The 16,459-nt window shown below is 41.1% G+C and overlaps 1 protein-coding gene across 1 annotated transcript in view; it reads left to right on the top strand.

Annotated features, from left to right (window-relative positions):
- Positions 1–16,459, top strand: part of Ush2a (usherin) — an 828,188-nt gene that overhangs the window by 319,341 nt on the left and 492,388 nt on the right. Inside the window, 4 exon segments of the mRNA XM_008834819.2 lie at positions 5,919–6,045; positions 7,310–7,411; positions 10,855–11,055; positions 12,536–12,666. Coding sequence (XP_008833041.1) covers positions 5,919–6,045; positions 7,310–7,411; positions 10,855–11,055; positions 12,536–12,666 — 561 coding nt within the window.

Genomic DNA, 16,459 nt, shown 5'->3' with positions numbered 1-16,459 from the left:
TCATTGGGAGTAAGAGAAACAGCATCACGTGGCCGACCCGATGGCCAGAGAAAGCAAGGACCACAGCCTCCACTGAAGACAGGCAGATGATAACTGGGGAAAAATCAGCATAGATGGTTGATTCAATCACAGAACTAAACATATTATTTTTTCCCTTTGAAAACTTAAAAGAGATTAATTAGAAGAAAGGAGCTTTGAGCCTCAGATTGGTACATTAGGAGATAAAGTTGGGGAAATTTCTACAAGGGAAGTACGAAAAAGAGGGACAGGAGAAAAAAGTAACATAAAATTAAATATAATGCATGTTTTGAGGAAGAAATAAATATTACTTATTTTCATATTTTTGAGATAGTGTCTCCCTGTAGCCCCACCTAAGAACTCAATATGTAGTCCAGGCTAGCCTTGATGTACAGGGATCTGCCTGTTGCCTCCCAAGTGCTGGAACTGCAGGTATGTGCCACCATGCCTGGCTAATTATTAATTTTTTGAAAACCTCCACCAGTTTCTGTGAAGAAGGAGCTGTCTGGGCCTGGCATTATAAGTGTTCTCTCGTCACATTACTGTGCATATCCATTTGCACACACAATCATTTGATCTAAGCAAATCTATGAAGTAGGCAACCTTATAAGTCCCATTTTATAATCAAGTAATCTAAGCCACAGGTAAATTAATTTACTCTCAAGCCACACTGTTATTAGGTAACATATTTTAAATTCACATAGTCTATTTCCAAAGACAAAATAAGACTTCTGTAAATCCCAGAACCCGGGTGGGTAATGGGGGGCTAAGGCAGGAGGATTGCCAAGAGTTAAGGTCTTAAGGGTAAGCCTGGCCTAAATTAGACCCTGTTTCTAATAATAATAATAATAAAAACCATGATATATAGAGCCAGCTCCAACCACATGGCTTTATAGTCCTCCAGGACTCCTCTTTAGCAACAAAAGGATGCTTTGTAATATTCAGAAAATTTGGATCAAACTATGGCCAGTGCACTGTATTGAAGGGGAATGTGTCAGGAAGACATCCCAGGACATGGAGAAAAGAGCTTCCAAAGTACTCAGAAGAGAAGCAGAGGTAAATAATAAACTACAATATTAAGTTAGCCCTAAGCAGTCAGTGAAACATGATTTGCAATGATTTTTACAGTGACAATCTCTGACGTGGAAGAGAAATAAAACAAATACCGTGACAAAAAAACACAAAGAAATCTACAAGTCAAATGAGAGTGCTAAAGGGGAACAGAGGGGGAAATCCAAACTTTCGGAAAGTTCTTGGAGCAGGAGGGCGTCAGGATCTCCATCACACGGATGCCGCTTTGTGCATAAAATAAGGAACGCACACACTTGAATGTGAAAAATCGGGGAATTATAACGAACTGAGCGTGTCTCACAGACTGTCCAAATAAGGACAGTGGGGGAAGAAGCTGGACATGAAATTGCAAAATTTCCCACAAATTCAGGGGACCCGCTGCAGAGCAGCAGGCATGGGAGCCGGGCGAGTCGTGAGAACGGTCCTGGCTCTGTTTTCTCCCTTTATGCTATTACCATCTGGGGGTGTCTCAGAGGCCAGATGAATGCAGCTGTGTCATCCAACCCTTACCTGCAGAGCTTCTCATGCAGCGCAGTCGCTGTGGGTATCATCCCCTACTGAAGCCTTCCCTTCATCCTGCTTTACACCAAGTGGCTTACTCAGGGTCACCCAGTGATTCAGTGAGGGAAACGGCCCTGAGTTAAGTTTAGTTTATGGCCCTTTGCTCAGAACTTAGGAGGCTGGGGTGCTGGCTCGGTAAAGTGCTTGCTGCACAAATGTAGGAACCTGAGTTTGGATCACCAGAACACACATTAAGAAGCTGAGTGCCATGCGTGTCTGTAACCTCAGCACTGGAACACAGAGACAGGCAGGTCTCTGGAGCTCATTGGTCAACAACAACCAATGAGCTCTGGGTTTGATGAGAGACCCTGTCTCAGAAAATAAGGTAGAGTGGAATAGAGGAGACACTGGACTTTCACCTCTCGCCTCCACATGTATGTACCCCTGCATGCGCACACACATACACATAAACATACACCTAAATTTTTTTGACAAGAACCTATCTTACACTAGTATTATATCTAGAATGCACAGTTAGGCTTTCGGGACAGAGGCATGAGAGATTTACCAAATGCCACTGCAAAGATACTGACCGCCAATATTCCTCCCAGATTTTGAATGTTTAACAAATGCACACATGGAAATGCCCACATCCTTTAACTCCATGAGGCAAAAGTCTCTAGACCTGAAAGATGCCTGCCATCTCTTTCGCCGTGGGTCCTGCTCTCCTTTCTAAAGGACGGGGTCTGGAAGACTGCAGCACAGGACAGTAAGGGGCCAAGAGGGCCTCCTTCCACTTGGCCACATCACTGTGATCCTGAGAGAGGCTGCCAGGAAACTCTGTGGGGTCTCATCAGGTACACAGGGTGATGCATGGTGACAGAAAATGCTTCCCCTCACTTCTGCCCCTTACCCTTCACTCTTATACCATTACCCCTGGAACTCATCCCTCCCTTCCTGCTGTCCTTCAGCTGCTCTGCCCCTCCCCTATAGAGCCTGTGTCTAAATGTACACCACTGTACACAGAGTTGGTGGGCACTAGCCAAATACTAATAAAACTGCTCCAGCAAACGTTCAGCACTGAGGCAAGCAAGGAGGGTTTAACGCTGTTGGGTAAGTACATTTCTGTCTAGAATAATAATTGTCCTGCACGAGGCAAAAGCTGACTGTGCTTTCAGCACATTGACAATTCATTCACTTTTGAAAAAGTAAGGTATTGGTTGAGCAGGCTTGTCTCCAGGTATATTTGAGAAGATGTAATCAGATATATTATACTAAGTGCTCCTGGGCCAGGAGGCAATCTGTAAAGCTGTGAACTCCAGCCAGCAAGGACGATGCCTCCTCACCTCTAAGGAACTCGTATCTGATGCAGGCTAACTGGACAGATTTGCTAACCATATAATGAAGCCCAGCTTAATTTTAGACAGTTGTTGAAACTGCCAAATAGAGAGAAATGTGGACAGTGTCTCCTGTTGTTTCTTCTCATCCTGGATAGGAAAATGGAGATAGATAGCTTCTTGTGCAGAGTTTGACCTACCCCACATTTAAAGAAGTCAAGTTAGTTTGTTTTACGTGCCTGATACACGCATTAAAACTATTTCTAGTTTAAGTACCTTATGCATCACTTTAAATCCTTTTTTTCTTCTTTTTAAAGGAGGACAAGATTACTTAGTAAATAAATGTAAGTGAGCCCCTGTTTCCACCACACTGGAAACTGAGTGCTTAGTGTGCCTTTTTATCTGGCTGTCACCATGTGAGGACAGAACTGTGACTTTTCGTCCTAGCCCAGTTCTTAGAACAATGTACATGCTTGATAAACACTTTTGACATATTATCTGGTTAACTAATTAGACAACTGGCTAAAATTTTACTACCATAGATAAATAAGGTTATCCTTTTTCTGTGATGAAACTTCCAGCTTTGAATGATTCAGTGACAATTTAGTAGTTTATTCATTTTACTTTATTTGTTAGTTTGACCTTTCCCAAAATAAACTAAGATGGTGACTTTCAAATGACTGTTCTTAAACCTATTCGAAGTCATTTAATTTTGAGTTGTGGAGAGTATTTTCAGGGAATTTTAAAGTTCCTGCCTAGCGCATTGTTTTAAAGTAACTTGGGGTTCTCTGTATTTTGGGGGCTTTAAAATAGTACACCTGAGTAATGAGTTGTTTTCATGACTGTAAATCCTACATAGAGGCTATAGGTATAAAAGTCACTTGGTTTATCTTCCAAATCCAGTGTGTTCAGCTGGATAAATGTTTAGGATGAGGAAGAAAGACACTTGATACGAGTTAAAATTGGAAATGTATGTCTTGTGACATGACATGGAAACAGAAGTGAAAAGTTTAACTGTAACTTGAATTTCTAAAGTTTCATTAAGTCTCTGAAATATCTATAATCTTGTCCTTATTTAATAAATCCAGTTTTGCATATGCTTGATGAGATATTTTACTGAGCTGCTTTGGCCCAGGCCTGTCCCTTTAGTGTTGCTCAGTGACGTCAATAGAAAATATATGTAATTTTCTGTGTTCCCAGGCAAGGAACTTTTGAGAGTAAAACTTGTAAGTCATTCTGAACAGCATCTATTTACTGTTTCCAGTATTTTCCACATAGAACAGAAGAAGTAGTCGCAGGTTGATTTAGTAATATTCTGGAGATACTGACGTCCTTAAGGGGTGCTGCGTGAGTGGCTCTAAAATTTAAAGCAAGTTTAGCCTGCTGTGACTGTGGGGTACCTCGGTAGATCTGTGTCTGATCAATGTAATTTCGGATGTATAGACACATCAGCTCTTCAGATTTTTGCCAAACAAATATATAGAAGAATGCCTCCTCAGACACCTGATCTTTAAAATGCAGAACCGTTTGTAACAATTTTAACGCTAACTAAGTACACTTTGATGAGACAGCATTTAATAAAATGCTCATTAATTTCATCATTAGCCAGGGTATGCTAAGAAGTAAGCCAGTTTCTTATGTCACACCCAATTAGCATCCCATGCTAGTAATCCCATTAGTATTGTTGAATTCGCTAATGGAAAAACTAATGGGCATGCTACCAGGGCACATTAATTGGGCACGACACCGGTTCTGGTTTTAATTATTAAACTATGATAATGAAATGTGTGTTTGTAAAATATTAAAATGTTGAAATAGGGTTGAAGAAAATAAAGGAGGATCCAGAGGAAAACAGATGTAAAGAAAGTTTCAGATACAAAATAAACTTAGGAAATAATTGTGTGTCTAGCTGACCAGGTTGGGGATATTGTCTAAGAAGTAACTGCCTGGGCTCATGGGAAATTAAAAGCTGTTTTTGAAAACGTTGGTAATATGAAATTCTTTATGTTATATGTATTTAGACATATATTATGAGGCTTGACAAGAGCCAATTAAATGTCTAGAATGGACATGTTATATATTTAGGGAAACAAATATTTTACTTAAATCACTGTGATTACCACCTTGCTTTGCAGCAGATAAGTTTGTCATATCAGGGGTCAGTTTTCCACCTTATGAAAAACAGTGAAGTAAAAAAAAGCATTTGGTGAACATTCCAGTTAATTAAAATATATGTACATACATCATTTTGAGGGATCTTTTTTTGAGACAGGGTCTTCCTGTACCCTCAGATGACCTGGAACTCACTATATAGACCAGGCTGGCCTCGAACTCATAGAGATCCATCTGCCTCTGCCTCCCAAGTGCTGGGATTAAAGGCATGCACCACCACGCCCGGCATAAGTACACATATCATCTTAGCCAACTTGCTTGTACTTTTTAAAAACTTTTATTGGAATCAGATTTGATGATTGCTAAACAATTCAACCTTGGTAGGAAATTTATCTTCATTTAGAAGATTAGGGTAATTTTCTTTCTTGTAGTCGCAGTGGTAAACCATGTTGGTTAACGAAGGTGGAGTTTCTTTCACTTTGATTTGTTAATTTAGACTAAAAAGATTATGACACTGTTTACCATAGCATATTGGAACTGTTTATCTCCGTTGTACAGAAGACGGATCTTTCTTCCTTCTCTTCCTTGCCCTGGAGCTTCGCTGGTCTCTCTTCTTGGGATCTACCATTCTTAGCTAATTAGGAACCCATTTTCACTGTGGTGTTGCTACTTTACCCAGATGTACACCACCCGACAGTCACAGGAGTTGCTAGATGACTACTTTAGTGCTAAGCTTCATCTGGAAGATGGGCATGTCTGCATTGAGACTGTAATGCTGAGATAGAGAGTTTGACTCTAGCAAATATACAAATATCAGTGTGCCTTTGTGTATAAGTACCCATTCATTCATTCATTCATTCATTCATTCATTCTCTTAAGGGATCACCAGTGAAGGTTACCACAACTGATGATCATGGTAAACAATACAGTGATGGCCAGTGGCATGAAATGGTTGTAGTCAGACATCAGGCTTTTAACCAAATCACTTCTGATGGGCAGTACACAGGTAAGAACTCCTTTGAGCTAAACAAGGGTTCTTTGTCAGGCTGATATCATACTCTTTAGTTGCATGTACATGTGTAGTTCTCCCCATGACCTCCATTTGATTTCACATTGATTTCTCTGGGATCTGTCTTTGAATCCCTCCTTCGGTGGTAAGGTCTGTCTTGGCTTCTCCTCTATCCTCAGCCAGGGAGGATTTCAGTAAAGCCAAAACACAATCAAAGCCACCACCAGCCATTCTGTGCCTCGCACACTCTCCACTTCTGCAGATTTTAGCTACTATCTCTAATGTTCTTTTTGACCTGCAGAAAACAAGCAGAGTAACTGTCTGCGTGAGAAAGATCAAGGCTCAGAAACATGAATGATTTCTCCCAGCATATGCAGTCGACAGGCAGAACTCTTGGCACACACATCCTGTGTTTGCGTGAAGTGTGGTTTTCTTTCCTGCTGGCTGTCTTCCAATCTTTCACCTGACGCAGGTTTCCATGTGATCTTGAGGCTATAGGTGATTTTAATGATCTCCTACTATGTTCCAGTATTGTTCTGTGTCCTTACATAACCAGAAACAGACAGCCCTTTGTAGCACTTAGGTTTTGTAGGACAAAGCAAAGGAAGATGTGAAGACCGAGTATCAAGTGGCATAGAACAGGAAAAATAAGATGGGAAAGTTGTGTCTGAGTTTACATGGCAGTGTTTTTAAATTCAATGGAAATAACACAGAAACAGAAAACTGCGAGCCTATCTGATACCCTAACCGTGATGGGGAACATTGCCAGTACTACGTGACAGTCACTGGCCCAATCCTTAGACAGCCATAGCTGATAAACATGTGACTTTTGTCACAAAGGTCACAGGAAGTGTTAAATTCAGTATAGAGCTGTTGCGAAGGTCTCTCCAATAAGGCGACACGAGTGCAGGGACATAAGGGGTCATGGAGGAGACCATGAAAATATTCAGAGAAAAATGTTTCAGGCCAAGGAAACCTCAGACATTGGGCCCTGACATAGGAGAACATCATATATTGTATATCGAGGACTGCACAAGGAGGCCGGTGTGGTAAAGAGGAAGGGAAAGGCCAGTGATGGTGCATGGGTCCACAGAAGCCAGGCGATGTCTGACCTTGTAGGTAAGGATGTTAAAGGAGGGTGGGGCACCAAAGATCTGTCAGGGATGTGAGATATCAAAGCTCTATGAAGAATGTGGCTGTTTGGAATTCCTCAAAATGGACTATCCTAATGGCATTGTAATTCTCATCTCCTCTTCCACAGGCTCCTCAGCCTCTCTGAACCGTAGCAGGTTGATTGGAGGCAGCATGGAACTGTTCATGGGTGGGCTGCCACAAGGTTACCCAGTACTCGAAAAGGAGCATGGTGAGTTCCACGGGATATGGAGTTGTATGTTGTGTCAGTATCGTATCTGTTGCTATGATAAAATGCCCGGACAAAACAGCTTGAAGGAAGAGTTGGTTTATTTGACTTACAGTTCCAGGATGCAGTGCATCGTTGCAGGAAAGTTAAGGCAGGAAGTTGAAACAAATATTGACATCTGTAGCCAAGGGTTCACGCCCCACAGTCAAGAACGGAGGATGGATGTAGGGGTGTCTACTGTTCCCCTCTCCTCCTTTACTCTTACTTAGTCCAGCACTCAAACCCAGGGATCATTCTACCCAGAATGGACTGGGTCTTCCCACATAAAACATCAATTAACTTAGTAAAACAATCCCACTAACATGGCCACGGGCCGGTCTGATCTAGATAATCCCTAATTGTGAGTCTTTTCTAGGCAATTCTGCACTGTGTCAAGTTGACCATTAAAACTGATTACCCTGATTACCAGAATATTGTCCTCAAGAGTTTAATCACAGGACTCCAGAGATGATTTGGTGGTTAAGAGCATTTATTGCTCTCCCAAAAGACCTGGGTTTGGTTCCTAGCACCCACATGGCAACTCATACCTGTCCTTAACTCCAGTGGGGCACCAAAGATCTGTGAGGGATGTGAGATATCAAAGCTCTATGAAGAATGTGGCTGTTTGGAATTCCTCAAAATGGACTATCCTAATGGCATTGTAATTCTCATCTCCTCTTCCACAGGCTCCTCAGCCTCTCTGAACCGTAGCAGGTTGATTGGAGGCAGCATGGAACTGTTCATGGGTGGGCTGCCACAAGGTTACCCAGTGCTCGAAAAGGAGCATGGTGAGTTCCACGGGATATGGAGTTGTATGTTGTGTCAGTATCGTATCTGTTGCTATGATAAAATGCCCGGACAAAACAGCTTGAAGGAAGAGTTGGTTTATTTGACTTACAGTTCCAGGATGCAGTGCATCGTTGCAGGAAAGTTAAGGCAGGAAGTTGAAACAAATATTGACATCTGTAGCCAAGGGTTCACGCCCCACAGTCAAGAACGGAGGATGGATGTAGGGGTGTCTACTGTTCCCCTCTCCTCCTTTACTCTTACTTAGTCCAGCACTCAAACCCAGGGATCATTCTACCCAGAATGGACTGGGTCTTCCCACATAAAACATCAATTAACTTAGTAAAACAATCCCACTAACATGGCCACGGGCCGGTCTGATCTAGATAATCCCTAATTGTGAGTCTTTTCTAGGCAATTCTGCACTGTGTCAAGTTGACCATTAAAACTGATTACCCTGATTACCAGAATATTGTCCTCAAGAGTTTAATCACAGGACTCCAGAGATGATTTGGTGGTTAAGAGCATTTATTGCTCTCCCAAAAGACCTGGGTTGGTTCCTAGCACCCACATGGCAACTCATACCTGTCCTTAACTCCAGGCCTGAAGGATCTGACAACCTCTTCTGGCCTGGGTGGGCACATAGCACATCTACATACATGTAGGATAAATAATCATACACACATAAAAACTTGAATAAAAACCTTTTTAAAAAAACTTAGTCATGATAAATTTACAGTGCTTTAAAGTTAATGGATGTTATTTTGTCATACTTTTTTCTCTATGCATCAACTTTTTAGGACTCTAGGAAATAATTTGACATTGTGTATAAACTGTGCTGCAGACCTTTGCTGGCAAACAGTGTCCCTAGAATCCTCATAAACTTCAGCAGAGGTCAAGCTGTGCACTCATAGGCACATAGCTATGCATCCTGCGACCACAGGGCCCTTGCATCTCACTGTCCTATTTTCTTGCTTTTTATCTAGTTGTCTCAAGAATTTTCTAACTTCAAACCCTCAGCTATCACAGATTTCCTATACATTTGAAACCACCATCGATCTGGGCAGGAGAGTTCCAAATTTAAGTTCCATATTATGTAAGTTACATAAGGCCTGGGAAATGACTCCATGGGTAAGGCCACTGCTGCCAAGACTGATGACCTGAGTTCTAGAATTACATAAATTTTAAAAGTGAAATCAAATGATGAATTCGGTTGGATAATGGACTGCTTTCATCATGCCAAGGAAACTGAACTGTAAAACTCAGTAGAATCATTTCCCTTAAAACCTTAATTTTTTTACTTAATTAGTGTAGGGTGTGGAGCTGTTTGTTAGGGTGAGTGTGTGCATGGAGGTACATATGCATGGATACGTACACACATGTGGAGGTCACATGTCACATCAGATGCCTGTCCTCCATGCCCTGTGCCCTTTATTTTTTGAGTCAGGGTCTCACTGAAAATGGAGTTCATGGATTCAGCTAGATTGGGCATCCAGTGAGCTTCAGGATCTTCCCACCCACTCCCCAGCCCTGAGCACTGGGCTTACAGGCAGATGGGCTGCTGGGCCTCTTTTGTAGATTGTAGGGATCTGAAATTAGGGCCTCATACTTGAGGTAGGCATTTTGCCATGTAAGCCATCTATCCAGACCCAAACCTTGTTTTGTTTGGCTGGTCGGTTGGTTGATTTTTGTTGGTTTTGGGTTGGGGTTTTTCAGGGATTTTCTTTTTTTGTTTTTTTTGTTTTTGTTTTCTGTTTTTTGTTTTTTTTTTAGACATGATCTCCCTGTAGCCCCAGCTGACCTGTAAGTCACTATGTAGACCAGGCTGGCCTTGATCTCACAAAGATCTGCCTGTCTCTTCGTCCCGACTGCTGGAATTAAAGGCGTGCACCGCCACTCCTGGCTCCACATCTTACTTTAAAAATTGTTTTAGCACTTTATTTTGGAGGTTTATGTCAGGTAAAAATTATTAATGTTTCTGTGGATAACTTGATCTGAACCAGAGCTAAATGTCAAATTATAGCTGTTTACTGGATCTGATGGTAATGCACCAAATCCCCCCACCCAGGAGACCTGCGCATGCTTTCTACGTTCTCAGGTTCATGGGTTCTAACACCAACCTACTAAACCATCACAATGTCCCTCTTAAGTTACAGTTTGGGGAATAAGAATACTTATGTGCGTTTGCCAACAAACTTTATGCTATTCGGAAGAGGGTCACTTACAAAGGCATGCATGCCCGTGGGCTTTTTCTCTCCCCACATTTGAGATCTGTGTCATCATTTCCCACCCACGGGTCCATGTGCCCCACTCCAAAATGGCAACCACCCCACCCTTTTTCCCAGTGACCGTAGGGCTTTCCAGAACTCTGAGCATCTGTTCTTACACCCTCCCTCTCATGCAGTTGAAGCTGACTGATTGGGTGGGAGGAGTGACTGTCTCAGAGGACACGTCTACCCAGCAAATGGGTTGTGTTTGCATGAATTATTAGCAGCTGTTGGGATCTAGGGATCTGGTTTGTTCCTTTTGAATATCACATACAATGGATTGCTTGGAATGAATCTCAAAACAAACATATCGTGTACCTGTCTTGATACCTACCAACCTACCAACTTTTACAGAGATAATTCAGAGAGGATTTGTGGGTTGTCTCAAAAATGTACATTTTATGATGAATCTAAGTTCCTCTGTTACTTGGATACCCCTGGATTGGAAGAGTTCCGAGGAGCAGGTCAATGTGTTCAGCTGGGAGGGGTGCCCCACTTCACTGAAAGAAGGAGCCCATTTCCTGGGAGCAGCTGAGACACAAGTAGACATGGCTGGTTGTGTAGCATGAATTCACTAGCTTTCCACCACTATGATAGTATACCTGAGAATATTGACTTATGAAGATAAAAGGTTAATGTTGACTCACAGTTTTGCAGGTTCCAGTCCAAGGCCAGCTGGCCCTGTGACTTCAGGCCTGTCCATGAAGGTATCTCACCAGGATCGGAGTATGTGGCAATATCAAACCACTCACTTTGTTGCTAGGAAGCAGAAGAGAGAATGAGTAGGGACCTCAACGCCTTCTAGGGCTTGTTTCCTGGTACCACTACGCCCCATCTATTAAAGAGCTTAGTGCTTCAAATGATAGCAGCATGTATGCTCAATTCTTGGTCTAATTTAGCTTCCCTTAGCCAAGTTACTTTGATGAACTTATATCACAGAAGAGACTACTTATGATATTACAAATATTTTCTTTTTTAATATTTTATTTATTAATTTTATGTATATGAGTGAATTGCCTGCATGTGAGTAAGTGCACCCATGTCCTGCAATGTCCACTGAGACCAGAAGAGGGTTTCAGATTTGCTGGAACTAGAGTAATGGACAGTTGTTAGCCACCAGGTGGGTGCTGGGAATTGAACTGGGTCCTCAGGAAGAACGAGTATTCTTAATTTCGGAGCCATCTCTCCAACTCCCATACACTTACATATATTTTCAAAGTGTGAACATACATTCTGTCAATACTCATGTTGTATATTTACACTTGGACTCTCCAAAGGGTCACTCAGTTTTCAGTTTCTAAGTAAGTGTCACAAGTGTGCATTTATATATCAGATGATTGGAAGCCAGTATACAGCATTACTTTGAAAGATGTTTCAAAGTTTTTTTTTTTTAACTAGGTTGACACTACAACTCCATTTAGCTTATCATACAAATGAGTGGTGTCCCTAAAGCTGTGTGGTGAGTTCATCAAGCCTCTGAGGGAGAGCTGGCGAATAGAGGCAATCCTCCCCCTTAATACAACCCTCTGTTAAGTCAGGAGGCATAATGTCTATGATGTCCCTCCAACTAGTCTCTGAGTACAGTCACCCAGCGCAAAGCCCTGACAGAGAACATGGTGGCTTAGCAGATATGGATCATTCTTCAATAAATTCCCACCTCTGCCTCCTGAATCTCTAAGTCAATTGGATATAAGGTTAAATTGACTGTTGATCAGAAAAGCATGTAGTCTATGTGAATTTCTCCACGAAAGCCATTATTCTTAGTTGTTAGTGCAAGATTTATTGTTCGCTTACACAAAACTGGGCATTGTGCATGTCACATACTATGCAGGGTTTGGAGAGTAAACAGCTTCCTCTTCAAAGGTATACTGAGTTCATCCCAGGACAAGGGGAGCTACAGGCGGGACGTGCTAGCATTGGCTCATAGTCCTCCCTGGGGTTTTTACCCAATGGCCATGCATTCCCTAGACCCTTGTTGTAGTCTTACAAAGCCTGCAGGACAAGACACTAACGTGGACACACTCTTGTTTTAAAGGCTTCCTGGAGCTTCCCTCAGACACGGTTCATGGTGGAAAGCACTTTGAGAGTTCCCTGAAGTTCAGAACTGACCAATTAAATGGATTGCTTCTTTTCATTTACAACAAAGATGGACCAGATTTTCTTGCTGTATGTTAATGAATTCAATTAAATTTACTTTAAAATGATCAGTCCCAACTTTGGAAAAGATAAATCATGCGTGTGTGCACACTGTGCTCTCTGGGCTCTTTTTTTCTGATTCGCTTTTATTTTCTATTTTTTTCTCTCGTTATTTTTAGTTTTATAGTTTTTTGAAATGTCTTAGAGGGTTATGATAATGTTTTAAACTGACAATTAGTACCGTAGAAGTTGTAAATTGAACAAAACATTAGATGTAAAGAATTAAAGAAATCCAATTTAATGTCTTGATACATGAAAAATATCTCTTCATTATCTTTTGATATAGTTTCAAAAAGTACTTTATATTTTTCATTTTCTGTCTAATAAAACACAATGTGATGAATGCTAATGAGCATACCACACACTCTAAGAACTAAATTATCATATTATATATCTTTTATTCTGTTTCCCTGTCTCTCACAGGGGCAATATGTAATCATAATTTTGTGTTTATTATCATTTTGCATTTTTGAGTTTGATTACCATACATGAATAAGTATTATAGCTTTGAAATTTTTGAAAGTGGTATTAGACTCTATTTTGAGGAATTTCTCATTGTTTTTAGCATTAGATCATTCATGTTATCCAGGGAGGTGTTCATTTTCAAGACTGTGTAGTATTCCTCTCATCAGTGATACACTGGGTTTTGTTCCATATTTTGCTATGGTGAAGAAAACCAACAGGAATTTTTTTTTTAATTTTTGTGATTGTCATACAATATAATTTGATGGTATTTAGATCCCCTCCCATGTCCACACTTCCCATTACTACAGTCTGTCCAATTTAATGTGTTCTATTTTATATATATATATAAAATGCTATATGCAATATTATATGATATATTATATTTGTGTCCCCCAAGTGTCCTTCAGTATGGGTCCATCCACTGGAGCTTGGTTACCTACCAAGAATCCCATCCTTGAAACACATTGTTTCTCCCCCTTCCCAGCAGCTGTTCGTTTCCAATAGTTCCTCAGGCTGGGTTGGGATTTCTTACCCACTTCCCCATGTCTGTGTTGGGAGTCTGTCTGGTTTGAGTGTGCATAGGGCTTGTGCGTGCTGCCACCACTGATGTGTGTTCACAGGACTAACTGTCCAGCTGTCTGGACATGTCTCTGAATGCAGTGAGAAGGAATAATGGGTTTTGCCTTGCATCAGTCACTCCATCAAATATGTTTGTACGCAGTGATTATAGGGCTGGGAGGATGGCCCAGCTGTTAAGCGTCCACACTGTTCTTGCAAAAGACCCACGTTTGATTCCCAGCACCTCACAACTACCTGTACCTCCAGCTCCAGGGGATCTGATGCCCTGTTGGTTACTGGTGGCACTGCACTCACATGTCTTACCCACATACAGGCACATACATGATTAAAAAAAAAATAGGCACTGTAGGAGATGGCTCAGTGCTTAAGTAAGAGCACTGGCTGTTCTTGCAGAGGACAAGGGTTTGGTTCCCAGCATGCACATTGTGCCTAACAACCTTCCTAAATTTCATTTCCGGGGATCTGACTCCCTCTTCTGGCCTCCATGGACATTGGAGACATATGATGCACTTACATATATGCCCACAAAGACTCATACACATAAAAATAAAATAAAATCTTTAAAAACTGTATGTTATTACAGTTATAATAAAAGTTCTTTTTAAATAACTGATGTAGATTCTTAATAGATTCTTAATATCTAGCTAAATGGACAATCAAATTCATGCCTTGGTCCAAGATATTTTCAGTTTGCAGATGTTTGCATTCTAATTTATATGTCAGTTTTGCCGTGTGTAAATGGAAATAGGAGCCTTCATGGTATCTGTTGATGATTCTGCATCAGCTTATGTGGCCTTTGAATTGTTGGTCTCTCCCGCTGGAATGAAGGTTCCTATGAATTCGGGGACCTGGCTACACTTCATTACACTTACATTCTCATGCTTAACCCTTTTCTGTCACTACGACCTCAACAAATACCGTTGGATGAATAGCCAGTGAACGTGTGCATGGATCACTTTGGGCTGACCTTCACACACCTTCTGTAGCTGTCTGCATGAGCATTAACTTGGGAGGGCACAACGGTGTTTGTCTTGTGGCTCCTCTCAGGGAGTAGATGCCTCCATTGAAGCCTCACACACCCTCCATTCTTCCTTCAGCCGTCCATCTTCCCCCACCATTGAACATTTAATAAACACCCATCATGTTAGATAAGAAGTTTAACTCTAAGAAATTCTTTAAAAGAGAATTGTAAAAAATCAACATATTTAGACAAATATGTGGACTGCGTGCTATGCCGTAGACTTTTTTTCCTGGTACTTTCTGTGTAACTGTAAAGTACACAGACCTTCATAGAACTCACGTTGTAGCCCTCCGTATCTGAGAACTTAAGCTCCTCACAGACTTAATGCTGGCAGCAACTTTTCCTTTCTGCCTACATAACTTCAGTTTATGTTACATGCCTTGTGAACTTGATGGACTCTGATGCTCCACTACTAAATCTTGTCTCTCAAAATATAACATCCTGTCCTTTTAGTTCTCTCCTTCTACCCTACTTTGCCAAGATGTGCAGAACTTTGGCTCTGAGTCCCTCTCTATTTGCCTCCCTGCTGCTTTCCTGAGGTACCACACGACAACATCTTCTAGTGTCCCCAGTTAGTCAGTCAACCCTCTTCTCTTTACCTTCGTGCTGAACACCACAGGAAAACTCATCGAGATTTGAAGACCAGTGAGATGTTCATAGTCCAGCAGTTTCCAATTCCTTCACTCAATAATATCCGTTATTTATAGGATTTGCTAAAATAAGACATATGAAAATTAAGTCTCAGAATCTCAAAATTTCTTCATGTTGCCTCTTTTATCTTTTTAGATTAATTTATTTGCATTTTTGTGAATTTCATATAATATGTTTTTCTTGTATTATAGCCCCTCAAACAAATATTTACTTTCTAAATTATGCACCCTATAAAACATACTGTATTGGAACCCAGGCTGGATTCATTTTCTATGACTCTGAGGAGCAAATATTCAATTGACACATTTAGAGCCGGAGTTCCAAGGTGCTCCTTAACTTTACTGCTCCTTCTGAAAAAGTTGACCCTACGAGTCACCAGCTCACTGTGGGTTAAATTCTCTCTCCACTGCCTCTTTTCTTAGCGTGGTTGGACTCTGTAGATCGTAGCATCTTTTTCATTTTTTACTTTGATACACCATCCGTGTGCTTCCTTCTGCCAAAGCCAAGCACGGGGATAGTGGTCAGTCCACCGCAGTTTCGTCTCAGACTGCCCTCCACACAACTAGGCATAGGATTCTTGCTGTCACCACACTCCCCTGAAAGAAAATCCAGAGTTCCCAGTGACCCCCACAATTTTCTGTCCAATAGGTAATTCCCAGCCCCTTAATTCATTCGATCTTTATCATCATCCTGGGTTTGTTTGAATTTCTCTCCTATCCACTGTCCAAACTGCCACATTTTCCTGATTTTCATTCATCTCTTCTGGCTTCTCTAAAGAGGCTGTTGTTCCTTTAAAGATCTCTATCTACTCTACCTTCCCCTTTAAAAATCGACCTGTTCTCCCGGGGCATTGTATGACATGGGTGCACTTACCTACTTGCAGGCAATACACACGTAGACATAAAATGAAAATAATAAATAAATATTTTAAAGAAATAATAAATACCAAGTAAAAGATAGATAAATGAATAGATAGCTGATAGAGAGATGACAGATAGATAGATAGATAGATAGATAGATAGATAGATAGATAGATAGATAATAGAT

This window comes from Nannospalax galili, unplaced genomic scaffold (genome assembly GCF_000622305.1).
Source record: "Nannospalax galili isolate Female #2095 unplaced genomic scaffold, S.galili_v1.0 scaffold657, whole genome shotgun sequence".
Lineage (NCBI taxonomy): Eukaryota > Metazoa > Chordata > Mammalia > Rodentia > Spalacidae > Nannospalax > Nannospalax galili.
Note: the sequence above shows the minus strand (reverse complement) of the source record. Positions and strands in the feature narration are given on the sequence as shown.